The following is a 15,724-nucleotide window of genomic DNA, read 5'->3' on the forward strand; positions in this document are numbered from 1 at the left end:
CCAGCCCAGTGCTCTGGGACCCTCGCAGCCCCGGAAGGAGCCCTAGGAGAAGGCGGAGGGACGGGCAGACCCCATTCAGCCGGGGCTGCCAGGCAGGCCCGGACAGCAGGGGAAGTTGGCCGCTCAATTAGCCAGCACCAACAGCCTACAAGCAGATTTTCTCCCGGAGCCTCGTCGGCTGCTCTGAAATCATCCACTTACAAAGAAAGGAAACCACACACATCAAATAACGGCTTGGAAGAGACCAGCGTGAAAAATGGAGCTGTTTTTACACAAGTCACCCCAACGTCTTAACAGATTCGATAAATTCCTAATATTCCGAGAAGGACTTTTTTTCTAAACCAACTCTAGCATTTCATTATAGTACATTCTGCTTTAGTGAAATCAGCTCCCTTGGATTTCATCACTTGTTAAAAAAAGATAAACTTTATTTTTGTAATTTTCAATCACAAAAAAATCTATATTTTTGTCTAAGCATTTATTTTACTGAATCAAAAAGACATGAAAAAGAAAAATCATGTTTTACTAACGTATATAAGTGACTCTTTTTGGACAACATATAATAAATATGATATATCACTTATCACTCAGTCTTTCAAATGTACATTTTTGTTTCATATTATGGAGCATGCCACTTTTCCAAAAGAAAAAAGGTCATGAGAAATCAGTGCAAAGTTCTCAGTTAGCCTCCTTTTCTCTGGGGCAGACGGAATGTCCACAGCAACGCCCTCTGCCTCGGAATTTGAGGCTGTCGGTCCATCTACAGTTCTCAGCCTGGGCAGTTTCCTCTCCGTGCCCTTCTTTCTTCCCTTCTTACCCCTCCCCCCCGCCCTCCCTCCTGCTTGTCCCCAAAGTCATTTTTAAAAAGAACTTCAGGTTTTGTTTTTGTTGATGTTTTCACTTACTGGTCGCACTTTGTGTGGGGTCAGCATTTTCGCCAGTCACACTGCTGTAGGGGAGCTTTCCAGCCCTGTCTCTGGGGGTGGGGAGATGGAGAACAGAGGGCTGGCTCCTCTTTGGGGGCCCCCGCCCACTGGTGAGCGTCTTCCTCTTACTTCTCCGCTTCCCGGTAGGCTGCGAGGGAGGCCTGCAGGCCTGATATGGGGAGAGGAGGGGCCGAAGTCCGGGTGGGGGAGGGGACAGGGGAGGGACTGCAGCGCCGGTCGTTCATTCTTCACCGGGGGTGGGGGGTGCCTGGAATGGGGTTGGACAAGGGATTGATGGCCGGCTGTCCCCCGGGCCCCAGACCGTGGATGAGCACACGGGGCACCAGGGGCCGCTGCAGCTGGGGATGGGGTGCGGGAGGAGTCCGGTACATGCTGCTGTACATGGCGGCTGCAGCCGCCGCTGCGGTAGTGCTGTCCATGCTGCCCAACAGGCTTGGGTGGTAGAAATAAGGCGACGGAAACATTCTCTGCAGTGCCGAGTAGTTCCCCGCTTCGGCCAGCAGCTCCAGGCCCACCGCGGTCTGCCGCTTCCACTTGGTCCTGGAAAAAAGCGGGCATGCAGCACCCGGTAGCTGTGGGCACGATCCAGACACCAAGGCCCCTTCTCTCGCCCTCTCCCGCCGTCTCGTTCTGGGGGACCGGGCCTGAGAGAGCTCTGAGAACCAGGAATGAACTACATCTTCTGGTCCCCCCGCCCCACCACCCTCTTGCTCATAGAATGACGGACCAGGAATCCAAATCAACTTCGTAAATTACACCTTCAATGTCTGAGACATTCCTAAATGAAATTCTACAAGCTTTGCTGCCTCTTCCTGATCCTCTGCTCTGCTGTTGCCCCGCTTATAGTTTAACTACTTCCTAAAACTTCCCTGAAGGCCAACTTAGACCACGCTTTCTATAGGCGGTATTTTCCCTCCTCCTCTAATTCCCTAACCCGAGTAAGTGGCTCCCCAACAAACCCAAAGTGTCCGCTCTCTGCCCCTCCCCCTATCCTCCAGGCTGAGTGAGAAGAAATGGTAAACAAAGGGACACAGAGACTCCTGGGCCTTGGACCCTGGCCCCTCTCCGTCCCCAGGGCTGTGGAGACACATCTCTCTCATCAGCCTGACAGGACCTTACAGCAGGCAGGGGGCTTAGGGCGAGGAAAGCAACCAGGTTTTGAAACGGAATTCGTTTGAGGGAGGGCTCTCCCAAGGGGACAGTACCTCGGGGCCATTCTGGGAGGGGGAAAATGCATTTCAAGATATTTTCTCCTCTGGGAGAGAATAACAATTAAAATCTGTGATCAGCTTTCCTCTGTCTCCTCCCTCCCCCACCGCATCCCTGCTAAGAAGAAGAGGCGAGCAGCCCTTTGCTCAAATGCCTCAGGAAGGAACTCAGGGCCGGTGGGCTGTCCATACCCAGCAGCTCCAGCCAAATTAATAAACATGTCGCCCATTTTAAGTTGGCTACAAATGACACTAATGTTTTCCGACAGAATTAGGGTGGCTGAAACCGTATGTAATGAGACAGAAAATTATGGTAAAGATGACAACTGGATGGGCATTTCCAACCGCATTTATGAGCGATTAGAACACAAACGAGAGAAAAGGGAGAGGGAGAGACAATTGAGACAAGGGAGACAACCAGCAGGCTTGAAAACAGCATAACCTCAGCCTCAGGTTGCCCGGGTTCGCGCTACAGTTCGGGGGCCTGTGAGCTGCCAGCCTCTTTCCTAATTTCTTTTCATGGGAAGAAGTGGTTCCTGGTGAACTCTGAGGCAGCCAGTACAGGGGACAGACGCCCAGTCCGGACTCCTGGCCAGCTGCCAGATTCTCCTACCTGCGGCTACCTACCCCAACTCCCTGGCCGCCTCACAGGCCAAGGCAAGGACATTTTGCCAGGGCGGTGTGGCAGCTCTTCTGGGACCAAAATGGCAAGGCTGTGTGGCCAGCTATAGACATTCGGAACCAGCCTGGGGCAGGCCCAAAGGGTGTGCGGAGCAGGCTCTATGGACCTGCGTGTCAGCTGCACAAATGTCTCAATTTGAGAAGGTGTGGCTTGATTGATTTGGGGGTGAAGTGGGGGGAATTCCAGCCACTCAGGTTTGAGAGGGAAGGGAGTACATTTAAGACATTTAGAAATGCAAAATTCTCTAAACTCCAGCTGCTCATAGGACAGTTCTCACCTTGAGGCTAATCCGTGCTCCAGCTTGAAAGCCCCCAAGTGCCCACTCTGGGCCCTCCAAGTCCCTGGAGTCTCCCGAAGCCAGGCGGGAAGAAGAGTGGTGCTGTGGTCATGACTGGGATGGCCAGACACATTTGCTCCCCAACACAAGCTCCCTTACCTGCGGTTCTGGTACCAGGTCTTGACCTGGGTGTCTGTGAGGTTGAGTGCGGCTGCCAGGTCCATGCGGTCCTGCACACTCAGGTACTTCTGCCGCTCAAAGCTACGTTCCAGCTGATTGAGTTGGTGGTCAGAGAAGGCCGTCCTGGCTTTGCGAGGCTTTTTGGCTCTCACAGGGGGACTCTCTCGGCTACTCGTAATCTCCCGGTCTCCTTCCTCCTTTGTTCCTATGATAGAAAGCCAGACGCGGTTTAGTCAAGTAGCCTGGAATAGGGAAGGGTGGAGTGTCCTCTGGGCACACACTTCCAAATTCCCAAGCCAGCCTCTGGTTTCTGAGGACTATACTTTGCCACCCTTGTCATACACATACTTGAACCCTAGCCAGTACCAAGGAAGAGGACCAATTTCTGGCTGGGAGCGTGGAGGCTTGTGCAGAGCTCCTGGAAGGGTTCTAAAAGGGGATCTGATCTCGCCATCTTTGAAAGTTAAGAAGAAAAAAAAAACTTTACAATAAAAGGTCTTTTTGTTGTTGTTTCCTTGACTGGGAGGAGAACCTGTCTCTTTCCTTTATTGTTTTCACCAAGACTTTTTTTTTTTCTGATTTGGTACTTTTCAAAAGGTCTTTTTTTTTTTTTTTTTTTGAGGAGGAGGCACCTTTTTCATTTTACTTTTTCTGTTTACTCAAAAGTTACAGGTATTTTTTTTTTCCTTTTTCAGGTGCACTTGGGAAATGTTGGAATCAAGCCCTCTGCAGCTGCTTGCACCAGGTCTTTTTAAGCTTCAGAAAAATATGTCTCCCAGACACCGAGCTGAGCTCAAAATCACTGAGCCCATTCAGGTGACAGCCCGGAGATTTCCGGATTCTATTTGTCAACTTTGGTTTTTTACTGAAATGCTGGGAAATCGATATGTCAATCCCTCTCTGTTTGTACCCGTTTTTGCTGTGCTCCTTGATCTTCCCTGCAGGAAGAACAATAATCTCTCTAATTGACCCACTGGGGAGGTTGGTGCACAAAAAATCGCCAGACCAGACTGTACATCTGTTTTGGGCACTATTATGCTAATGCTATAATAGTAAAATGAGGAGCTAATATTCTACCTTCCAGACAGTCAGCACACATCTTTCCCAGAGATGGCAAAGATTAATAATGATGATGATGATGATGATGATGATGGTGATGGTGATGATGATGATAAACTCATCAGTAAAGAAAAAAAAAGAACTCTTCTGGTTTGTTAAAACTCTTTTCCTATAAAAACCAGAACACTTATGAAATTGTCAGGAAAAAAATGAAAAAAGGGAGTTGAAGGGCAATTTCAATTGCCATCTTAACGAGTTGACAAAAATAGATAAATTCAATTCCATAAAATTTCGCTTTCATAGATGTTAAATTCCAAATATTGCTAGGAGCCAAAAATCTTACTAAAATGCAGATATTCAATTGGGGCCACTGGGGTAAGAAGGGTGTTTTAAAAATACTGAAAATCTGATTATAAATTTTTACCTTGTGTGTTGCCCTATATTAATCATGGTCTAATTAAAAATAGTTTCTCTGTTAATCAACTTGGAAATTTATTTCTTCCAATTTTTCCTTCATTAAATCTGATAATTTCTATGATGGTGTTTAGAAAATACGGTGGAGGGGGGGCAGGGAGGGATGAAATAATTTGCATTACAGAATAAACACCACGTTGTGATCACACCTCAAGACACCAAGCTAGCTAATCCTATTTCTTTCTCCCACCTCCCCCATTCCCACTCCCAAGGTTCGGCTAGAAAAATCTCAAGTCCTTCCCTTTTATCGGAGAAAGTATTTCCCGTTAGATCCCCTCCGCCACTGCCCCCTTCCTGATAAATTAAAATTAAGTAAAACAAAGAAAGGAAGAGGCTGGAGGTGAGGCTTGAGAGGTAGAAACGTAACAATAAACAGAACTTCAGACGAGTCCCCAAATCGCCCGGGCAGGCCTCCCTCCCTCTTGCTGGTTTTGACTGTGGCACGATCGCCTTAGAAGCTCCGGTAATAACGCCCCATCAGAGATTCGCGGAAGGCTGAACGGGAGGTGGAACCAGCAGGAAAAGCTAGACCGCTGAGGGAGCTGAGGCGGCGCGACTCACCGTGGCATTTGATGTCGCTCTGGGAATCTTCCCGCTTATCGAGTTTGGTTTTGCTGTCCTCCTGCTCCAGCTTTGGCCTGAAGCTCTCGTGTGCTGCGTTGCTCTCCTGCTTCGGGGTGTGGTGGGGAGAGGAGACGCTGGTGCTGTAGGGTGCACACGCAGCCAGAGGTTTGCTGTCGCCCAGGATGTCCTTAATTAAAAAAGAAGAGGTGGAAGTCCTGGGGGCCGAGGCGGCGGAGCCCAGCTGCTGGGCGGGAGGCTGCTGTGGCGGTGGCGGCGGCAGCTGCTGCTGGGGCGAAGGCTGCAAACTTTGCGTGGGGGCCGCGGCTGGCGGCGGCGGCTGTTGGCTGTGGTGTAGGTGGTGGTGATGCTGGGGTCCGTCTGCTACCAGATGCGGTTCTGGGGCCTCCATAGTGACCGAGATGGGAGAAGAAGGCGCCGTTCCTACGGTATCAATCTCCGAACAGGGAGACGGAGTGGCCTGACTCCTAAAATCCGCGGTCCTAGCCTCGCCAAGCGGGCGGAAATCTCCATTCATCATGCTGGGGCTGCCCGAACTAGCACTGGACAAAATCGTGTCTATTCCAAAACTCGACCCGCTGGCCCCTTCCATTGTTGTCATTTCTACATGAGGTCCACGCCACTCCGCCGCTCAGCAGCCGCCGGGACCAAGCAAAGGAAGCTATCGATCGTAAAACAAAATAAATACTAAACAATGTTGTCGCCGCGTAAAACAAAAAGTGGGGCAGAGAGGGAAGGAAGGATGATTGGGAGGTAGCAATCAGTGGGCAGTTTCGACACTTTTTTTTTTTCCTATTGCAAAAAGCAGGGGTGGGGAGAAGGGAACCCAAGGGGGGAGTTACAAAAATTGTTGAGGAAGCACGGAGCCTGAGCTCCAGGAACAACCGCGCACGTGGGGCGGCTGTGGCGGCGCAGGGGACCCAGGCGAAGGCGCAGGCGGCAGGAGGTGACCCCAAAGCCTCCGCTACTGCCTGTGCCGCCGCCACCTGGGTTTGCCCACAGCCTGGCACCAGGCGGCAGCGGCGGCAACGGACGTGGCAGGTGCAGCGACCGGGAAGCCCAGGCGGCTGCGCACCCTCGGAGCTCCCCGCCGGCTCCCCAAGGTGGCTGCGGCGCGTGACTCGGCTGCCCCGGAGCCGAGTTTCTGAACTTTCTTGGAAAGTTGTGGAGCAGACACCGCCGCAGTGGTCGCAGCAACACTAGGAGGAGGAGGAGGAGGAGGAGGAGAAGGAGGAGGAAGAGGACAAGGAGGAAAAGGAGCAGGCGCAGGCGGAGGAGGCGGCGGAGAAGTGGAGCCGTGCGACTCCGGGCGCAGCCCGGCGCGTTCGCTTGTAATCCGGCAGCCGGCGGGCGGCGCCGACCCCCTCCCGTGACGTCACGGCCACTGCCGCTGCTCCCCGCGCCGCGTCGGGCCCGCGCCCCTGCAGCCGAGGCCGCGCGCCCGGTCCCGCGTCCCCATTGGCCAGGCCCGCGAGAGCGAACGACGCAGACGTGCTAGGAGCCAATGGGCACGCGGCTCGCGAGCCGGTCAGCGAGCGCGGCTCCCGCCGGCTGCTCTTTTGAGAACCCGCACATCCCTTTGCCTGGAGCTCAAAGCCGAACACCTAGTCCTGCAGTGGTCCTGGTGTCCACAGTCATGCGGGAGGGCAGAAGGAGAGAGGGGAAGAGAGCAGAGGGAGACTAGAGACGGGAACCAAAAGGGGAAAAAGAAAGAGAAAGAGGGAATAGTAACGATTTGCCCGTTTTATTAAGAAATCCGAAGAGGGAAGGGAAAAAGGACAAGAAGGGAGAAGGAATCCGGCTGGCTTACCTTTAGACTCCAGCGCGGCCGCCCTCCTAGCATCTCCAAACATACGCCTGAATAGTCGGCGTACACTGAAAGCAGAGGAAGGGGATCCCTGAAGGAACCCACCGGAAAGTGTGTAACTCCAGCAGCCGGAGCTCTGGGTGGGCGGGCGGACTCGAAGTTCTGGTGTCTCTCTCCCCAAAGAGCCCGGGCATCTGGGCTCTGGCCCAGCTAGGTGTCTTGTCCCTGAAGGGAGATGGAGCGGGGTCCGCCTCATTCGGCACTCTCGGGCGGAGTGAGGGAAGGGGCCTGCTGCTCAAAACCCGGACCCGTCTAGTCACCAATCAGAGCCCGTGCTGGAAGAAATGCCGGGACAGACACTTTCTCCCGAGCGGGGGAAATAAAACCCCGAGGCGTTCTGTAGTGGCGAGGGCAGCCACGGTTCACTGCGGTGTCATGCTGGCTTGGGGCTCGGGAACTTGGGTGTAGGCCCGCAGTGCGTATTCTGTCTCGCCACCAGCCAGCTTTCAATCTCTCTCTCTCTCTCTCTCTCTCTCTCTCTCTCTCTCTCTCTCTCTCTCTCTCTCTCTCTCTCTCTCTCTCTCTCTCTTTCCTCCTTCCCTCCCTCCCTCCCTCCCTCCCTTCTTCCCTCCCTCCCTTGCTCCCTCTTTCCGGCCACTTATTTGGAAAGGAAATAGTCACTGTGGATCCACTGGGGGACCTGGAGCGTGGTATAACTGTGACGCCTCGTCGCAGGGTATCAACTTGCATCATTTTTCCTAGGATGTCTCCAACCTGTCTCTTGTTGAATGTCAGAGTAATGGGAAGTGCCAGTGACAAGACGGCGTATTACTCCTGATTAAGTGCCGTGTCAACATAATTAGCAGAGTAATTATAAGGTGCTAATGAATGATTCAAAGTTCTTTGAGTTACATTTTACTCCAAATTACCATTTTAAGAACCCTATGAATCTGAGTGGCTGGCATGTCTTCCGTGACTAAGTACAGAATGAGGGTAGAAAATGGGCCTTTAAAGTCTCCAAGGGCTGGGCCGAAATCTGAGGTTTAGTTGCGGTTCTGAAGGTCACTTTCTGGGGAACAATTTTTTTTTTTTTCTTTTGAGAAGAGGGGTATGTCAGGGACGCAAATGACCTCCTGGGACTAGATACTGCCTTTCTGTCGTAACTGGATCTGTGCCAGCCCTGGGTCCGGACGGGGTAGGTGGGAGACCCATCCTCCCTGCGCTTTCCAGGGGAATTAGATGTGTTTGACGCAGAAAAGGCCCGCTCTATTTCGAGTGTGTGTTGAGTTGTTTCTTATCTTCTTCGTGCGGTTTTAATCCCGGGTCTGCTTCTGAGAACAGCGGAGAAAGGAAAGACCGAGGAGAGGTGGTGTATAATCCGGGCCTCTCTTGCTTTGCTTGGAAGGCGAGTGTAGTTTGGCGGAGGAGCCGGGGTTGGTGAGCCGCGGCGGGGACACGGGGCGAGCCGCAGGCAGAGGCAGGCCTGAGGGGGTGCAGGGAGACCCTCCGGAGCACAAGGTGGGCCCGCCGGCGGGGGTCGAGTCCGTCTGGGCCGGGAAGCCGCAGAGGGTCAGGATGATGCCTGGAACTGGTTGGATCAGCCGCCTTTGGAGCGGGAACTGCGCGCTGGCCCCGTAGACCCTTCTGGGAGCCGGATGGCAGGGCCTCGGCCTTCCCAATGGCGGGGATTTTAGAACTGTGGGCCCGGGGCTGAGAAGGGCATCTATCTTATCGAAGGCCGCAATGTCCCGCCAATAAGACCGGGTGCTGCACACCCTCGCGGCCTTGGCACCCAGCACCCCTCCTACACTTGGCTTCTGTGGGAAGGGCGCTGGGGCTGCCCGAGACTAGAGGCGGACGCTACGTTCTTCTCCCTTCAAATATCAATTAGGGCTCTTCTCATTCTGACATCACCCACCAACTTCCCAAAGGAGGGGCGTTTCCTCCCAAACCTGGGGCTCCAACCCTCACTTCCCTCGCTGACTATTCTGGGTGGGAAGTGCGGAGGAGGGAAAACAAATTTAAGACCTAGAACTGACGGCACTGCACAAATCAATTATTCTCGACCTTGATAAATAATTCATTTAAGCCTGTTTTGTTTTGCTCCGACGCCTAAAATGACTCAAGACCTCAAAAGGCTGATCCCACACCTTGTGTTGGGCTGTTGGACAGAATTTTTTGCCTGGAATAATTCACAACATTACCAGGGGAGACAGAAATATGATCCTAAGAAAAAAATGAAATCTAAAAAGGAAGGGAGAGAGGAAGGTGGAAGTGTTAGGGGAAGGGAAGTGTTTGTTTTATGAAAACTCTAAAGCAAAAAAACAGAAGCCCAGTAGATCCCACCTTGTGAATGTCTCAGGTCGTGTTTTCTTAAGAAAAGGTTAAGATCATAGAAGATTTCTTCGAGTGGGATGTTAGATCAGCTTTTGGGAGCAACAACTGTGAGGGGAAAATAGGACCTTGACTTTTATCAAGGCTTCTGTCGTTGGATCTCTACCAGAGAGGAAATGCTCATAGTGGCCTGAAGATCCAAAACAGGGACTCAAAGACTACATCACAAATGTAATGAAAAATTCTTCAGTGCTGGGGTTTTGTTTCTTAACTTTTCACAATTCTTTCTTCTCCAGACACATTTCTCTTTTGCCATTTTGCCATTTTGCCATTTCTTTCCCTGATAAGATATATATATATCCAAGAAGTTGTGCACTTTTTGGCAGAGCAAACATAATTAACTTTTCCTTGTAAAGAAATCAAAATTCAGAAACAGAACAGAGTGCAGATTAATCACATTTTCAATTCCCATGTACGTATAGGAAAGGAGATGTAGTGACTGGATTTAATCTCAGATTTTCCCCCACTGGATTTAAAATACAAATAAATATAGTCCCTAAACTGAGGGACTATAAGTTTGAAAATGATCTTCCACTTTTGGGCCTTGTTTTCTTTTAAAAATATAGAAAGATGAAAGAAGAAAGAAAATTCTCTAATTTTTTGGAAATTTATAATTCTTGCATAGAAAGCAGTTATTTGCCAATCATGAACAATAGAGAACAATTTTTCTTTCCAAGCTATGAAAGACACATCAATCGTGATTACCAAGGATGCTCCCTCCCCACCACAGAGAAAGTTTCAAACACTCATGTATTTTAACAAATTGTGTTCCTCAATATACTCTCCGAGTCCCACTTTTACAACCAAAATTGGGGGGTATGTTTAAACCGGAATCAGGTTTTAAAAAAACGGAAATGATCTTTAAAGAGACGCACCTATAAATTAGAATGAACTTAGAACAGGGCTTCTTCCTATATTTAATTTGAACGTTTCTAACGGTCCACATGATGACAATGACAACTGTCGGGAGTGAGGTGCAAAGGCGCTTCACTCCACTGGGCGGCGCCAAGAGCCCCGAACCATGAGAGTCAGCTATTGTTTCTTTCAATAAAAGATGCAAGACACGCAAATGAGCTTTCCCCCTTCTAAGGCTGACTCCCAGACTGTGGTGTGACCTCTCGCCATTTTAAAGCTACAGAAACGTTGGACGTTTTCTTTCTTCCCCCCCCCCCCCCCAGCCTATCAATATATTTCCAACTTCTTAAGGACTTGATGTATATTTGCTTAGAAAAAATAATGCAATAAAGAGAAACACATGAATATATTGAAATTGAGTACCTGAACGGGACTGAAACCAGGAGGGTGGAGATTGGGAACAGAGGGAGAAAGGTAAAGTGGAAGAAAAAAAAAATAAGGTTAACTGAAAACTTTAAACAGAACAGCAGGTTAAAATGATAGTCTATATAATTACTAATTGTCCTAGGGGAGTAAAGGTTTTGAGAGATCGTTCTGGTATCATAATAAAATTTGTGAGAGCTATAAGTTTCACAACAACTTTAAAGATCAGCAGTTGAGAAGTGACTTAATGAAACTGGCTCTCCCCTGGGGTTTGGATGTGTGTTGCCCCTGAGCAATTAGCAGGAAGGCAAGTAGAGATATAAAGAAAAGAACGCTGGAAGAGGGAGTTTTAGTCTCATTTTGCCACTTTCCAATGTTCCTGAACAAGGCACTTAACCTTTTTGATTACCAACTTCTTTCTCTATTAAAGGGGAAAATCCTTGCCTAGAATAGGGTGATTGTGGTGACCAAATAAGATGTTCTATGTAGAAGTTCTTTACAAAATGTGAAGCAAGACTTTGACAAGTCAACAAGGCAGAACTGGCAATTATTTCTGGCGATAGATACCATACAGTCGCCTTTTTTTTTTTTTTTTTTTTTTCATTTTTACCTTCCCTCACTCGTTTTGTTCAATCGCTCAGGCAATAAACATTACTGAATGTGCATTCTGTGCCAGGTGCTTGAGAATGGGACATTACCCCCTACTCAGAGAGTTGACAAGAGCTAGAACATGGCGGGAATTGTCATAAATGCCACCAGGCCAACATGAATCTGCTACAGTGGAGATGCAGAAGAGAGTGGGGTGTCCTACCTTGGGAGGAGTAGGGTTAACCGAAAGGCTTCTGGAAGGAAATGAAGTGTGTGTTCAGTCAAGAAAGAAACGGGGTGTGTCCCAAGTACAGGGATGTGTGAAGGGATTTATTTGGTAGCTATGAGGACTAATGGCGCAAAAATGTCGACACGTTGTCCAAACTTTTAACTTCCTGACTGTGGGGCTGGGCTGCAATCCGTGGGGGTGTGTTGCTCCAGGGATCTCTCCTGAGTGCTGCAGGAAAGTACAAAATACTCTTGGAGTTCCTTGGTGGACGCAGGAACTGACTGCACACGTCTACAGACCTCAGCAGCAGAATTTTACGGCAGGTTTAGTTTGATCCCAAGAAATGGTCCAGCCCCCTCAAACCAAGACTGTGACTGCTCTGCCCCACCCATACTCCCGCTTCCTTTCTTCTTTCTAGAGTTACAAATTTGAAGGGAGAAAGACGTCTCCTTCCGAGTCAGGGGTGAAGATAGAGAAGACGACGAAGTGGAGGCAGTTAGAGAGGAGTCTAAGGGGAACGTGGGGAGAGATTTTATTTCACCCTACCTCAACTGAATCATTGTCCATTGAAGACTGGCCCCTGGAGAAACGAAAGGGCCCCCGTGTGACATCGCCACCTCCTGCTGTAAAGAGAACTCTGAAGCCTGTAAGGCTCAGGAACAGAGTTGAGTTTTCTATCCACTCCTGAGGTTAAGAGGGAGTGGAGGGGCCCAGGCTGGGGAGAAACGAAAGCCTCAGAGAGCTGGAAGAAGATGCCAATCAGGGAAGGGGAAATTCATTTGCGATGTTAATTAACAAGCGTCTAATTAAAACGGCACTTTGAGCGCTAATCAATCGCCTTATTAAGTTAGAGCCATCACTGGAACAAATTGAAAGCTCCCCGCCCCGGCTCCTGCCTCTGGTGCGGGCGGGGTTGGGTTCTCAGACACAGTGCGGGGCATGGGGGGCCGTCTCTTTCACCTCTGGCAGCCTCTCAGGGGTCTACAAAATCCTCCAACAACACCGGGGTTCACCCTTGCGGAACCGCCCGCCCTTGCCCCGCGACCTGATGAACTGGACACGAGTCTAGGAGACGATTTCTAATCCAGACGCACCCAGCACAGGAGAGGTTGTGTCGGGGAACAACCGGATCAGCTAACATGGGCTTTGCTTCTCGAATGAGCGCCGCATAATGAGCGGGGATGCGAACTAAGAGCTGCAAGCAGGCGGAGATGTGGGGAGTGGGGTGGGGGAGCAATTCAGCCCAAGAGGGGGAGCTCTCCGGCCCGCACCACGCATTTTCACTTCCCGAGACAAACCGATAGCCTCACTTTGAAAATTCTTTTTAGGCCCTGACCCAGGTCCAGCCCAGCAACCAAGAAAGAGCTGGTCCGCCTTCAGGATAGGGTAGCCAGCCTCCCCGGCTCTGTCTCCTGGGGCTCCAAGAGAACGGGATGGGTGCGAGGAGGGAGGAGGGGATGGGTGTGCTGAACATCTGAGACGCTGGCACACCAACGCCCGCTCTACGTGCCTCCCACCCAGCCCAGTGACGTTTCTCTCTGCCTTTGGTCATCCAAAGTAGCTAAGAGAATTAAGATTTCGAATCTCTATTTTGAGGAGCCTTCTGCATTTCCTAATTGCCTGCTTTTCACCAAATTCTCAAGGGACAAGTATTTGGCAATAAGAGGGGACCGTGAATTTAAATGCTAATTAAGTGGATCCTTCCGCCTGCAACTCCACCTGCCTGGCGGCCCTTGTTAAGGCAGAACACACCCAACGCGCACATAGCCACATTCCTGGGGTGAGCAGTAAAGCGCGGTAAAGAGGGACCCCAGCAGATCCCTTTATAGTTTGTTTTTTACAGGCTGCTTTGGAGGCCATTGGAAGGAGGGGTTGTGTGGTGGGTGACAGGTGGCGTGGCCCAGGGTGTGGTTTATGTGTCTGCGATGACACAGGTATGTCCTGAGCTACCTTGTGGGCTCGCCTTCCCGGAGGTGCATCGGCCCGCATCTGCTGGTGGGTCCGAGCATGCTGGGGGGTCCCGGGAGAACCCAAAGAATGGCTCCCACGTGCAAAGTTCAAAAGCATTAATATTTTCATCATATTATCATTATTCAATATAATAATATTTGCTCGGTTAGCGGCACTAATTAGGCCACATTAAAACTGTAGTGTCTCCCTAATGATACGTAATGTGCCCACATACGCATTTTTCTCTCTGAGGATGGGAGGCTCTTGGCTGGCAGGGAGAGGAGACAGGCAGTGGGATGGACTGAGGTGTGACACCCCCTAACACACACACACACACACACACACGGCTCGGTATCTGCCGGGTGGGGTCCGCGGTCTCTGCGCGGTCGATGAGACCCTCCGCTGCGCACTTGGCCTTGCGCCCAGCACCCTGGAAGCCTCCTCCCGCGCCCTGGCGCTTTGAACTCGGCGGATTGATTTGGCTACCCTTCCCCCTCTTGTGTGTGTGCCTTCAATTGTTTTTTAAGATTTGGGAGGGCCGTTGTGAAAGAATTAAAATATTCTTCACTGGAGCCCCTTGGCCGAGAACTGGAGGTCCCGCCTCTTAGCTCGGGGCTTTTAGGGCCCCCTTTTCAATGGGATTTCCTTTCCGAGATTCGAGGGTGGGAGTGGAAAAGAAGCATCCGCAGACCAGCTCCGGTCTGGGTGTTTTTCCTGTGGCTGGTGCCAGCGGTCGGCCCGGCGTCCTACAGCCCTAGGTGAGGTGGCTGCTAAGCTCCGAGACTGTCCCCTCCCGCGGGTGCTGCGGCAAGATCACTCTAAATATGTAGTATGTTTGTAACGCGCGCCGAGATGGGATGTGTGTTCCGGAACGGGAGTGGGGGAGGTTGAAGCCGGATTGGTGGGGGGCGGCACAGCATTCACATTGTACTGCTCAGTTTAACAATCTGAACATTCCTTTATTAAAAACTGCTGCGTGACATTTACACTGAGCCATCAGCCTCTGCCTCTAATCCGGGCGAAAATGCATTGTATCGCCGAATGGTGGCTTTGGCGTGAGGGGACGCTGCTGTCTGCCGCCAGGCCCCTCAGCTGCAGTCCCGTAAGGCCCCTACCCCCACGCCCACCCCCGGGGGAGACGAGGTACTGCCCACCTGGCCGGGCTCCTAGGTGTGACAGGCACCGGGTCTCTTGCTCCCACCCTAGCCAGCCGCCCGCCTCTGTTTATTACGAGTACCGCATCCTAGCTTCTCGTCCTTTCCTTTCCCCACAAAGAAGTAAACTTTCTAATCCCCTCCCCCCCCATAATCCGATCGTTTAGAGCTGCTGTTTCCCTTTTTGTCAGATTCCCCCTCCCCGATCAGTCTGAGTACACGATCAGAACTGCTCAGAGAGCAGGAAGCACATTGATTTCAGCTTGTTCTGTCCACAGACAGGCCCTGACAAGGTTGTTAGAACAGTCGGAGAGGTCTATACAATCACTTAATTACCAAAACTGTCAGTCAGGCGGGACGCGGGTCCGCGTCCGGGGCTGCGCCGGGCATTCCAGCACTGGGCCGCGCTCGTGATTGATCGGTGCTGATAGCATCGCAAAATAATTACGGCGAATTTTCTGATGTGTGATTTTATCCCAAGTTCATGCTTCAGAGAGGTAATCAGAGGATGAGAAGGGTCATTGCCATTTCGGATTACCTGGAGTCGGCGAGAAAGGGTAAAACAGAAGGGGGAGCGGCTCCGAGAAACCGGGAGAGTGAAGAGAGAGAGGGAAGAAAAGAAGGAAGAGAGCGAGTTATGGATTGCTGGAGGGACTGCAAGCAATTCGTCAAACTGTGCAAGTGATTTCCTTCAAAGCCAGCATATGGCAGATTGATTTTGTCCAACGTCGGTTTAGCCACATTTAAAATGATCCAGCGGTTATGACTGCGATTGGCTTAGGAGCTGACAGGGAGTTGCAGACGCAGGGAGTATAGATTCTGTGTACCGGAGACGTGTTCGTAACTGCTGTCAAGTACAGTTAAGTAAATATCATTAGGAAAGAGCTCCGTTAAGAGAAATGCCAATCCAATAAA

The 15,724-nt window shown here is 50.8% G+C and overlaps 1 protein-coding gene across 1 annotated transcript; it reads right to left on the reverse strand.

Moving 5' to 3' along the window:
* Positions 1-506: 506 nt before the first annotated feature.
* BARHL2 (BarH like homeobox 2) lies at positions 507-7,729 on the reverse strand. The gene is made up of 4 exons (XM_019753219.3): positions 7,220-7,729; positions 5,389-6,070; positions 3,274-3,499; positions 507-1,487 (listed from the first exon to the last, which is right to left on the reverse strand). Exons 2-4 carry the CDS (start codon positions 6,008-6,010, stop codon positions 1,175-1,177), a joined length of 1,161 nt encoding a protein of 386 aa, XP_019608778.1. The 5' UTR covers positions 6,011-6,070; positions 7,220-7,729; the 3' UTR covers positions 507-1,174.
* Positions 7,730-15,724: the final 7,995 nt, after the last annotated feature.

The sequence above is a fragment of the Rhinolophus sinicus genome, chromosome 14 (genome assembly GCF_057876585.1).
Source record: "Rhinolophus sinicus isolate RSI-liver-muscle chromosome 14, RSI-T2T, whole genome shotgun sequence".
NCBI classification, from domain to species: domain Eukaryota; kingdom Metazoa; phylum Chordata; class Mammalia; order Chiroptera; family Rhinolophidae; genus Rhinolophus; species Rhinolophus sinicus.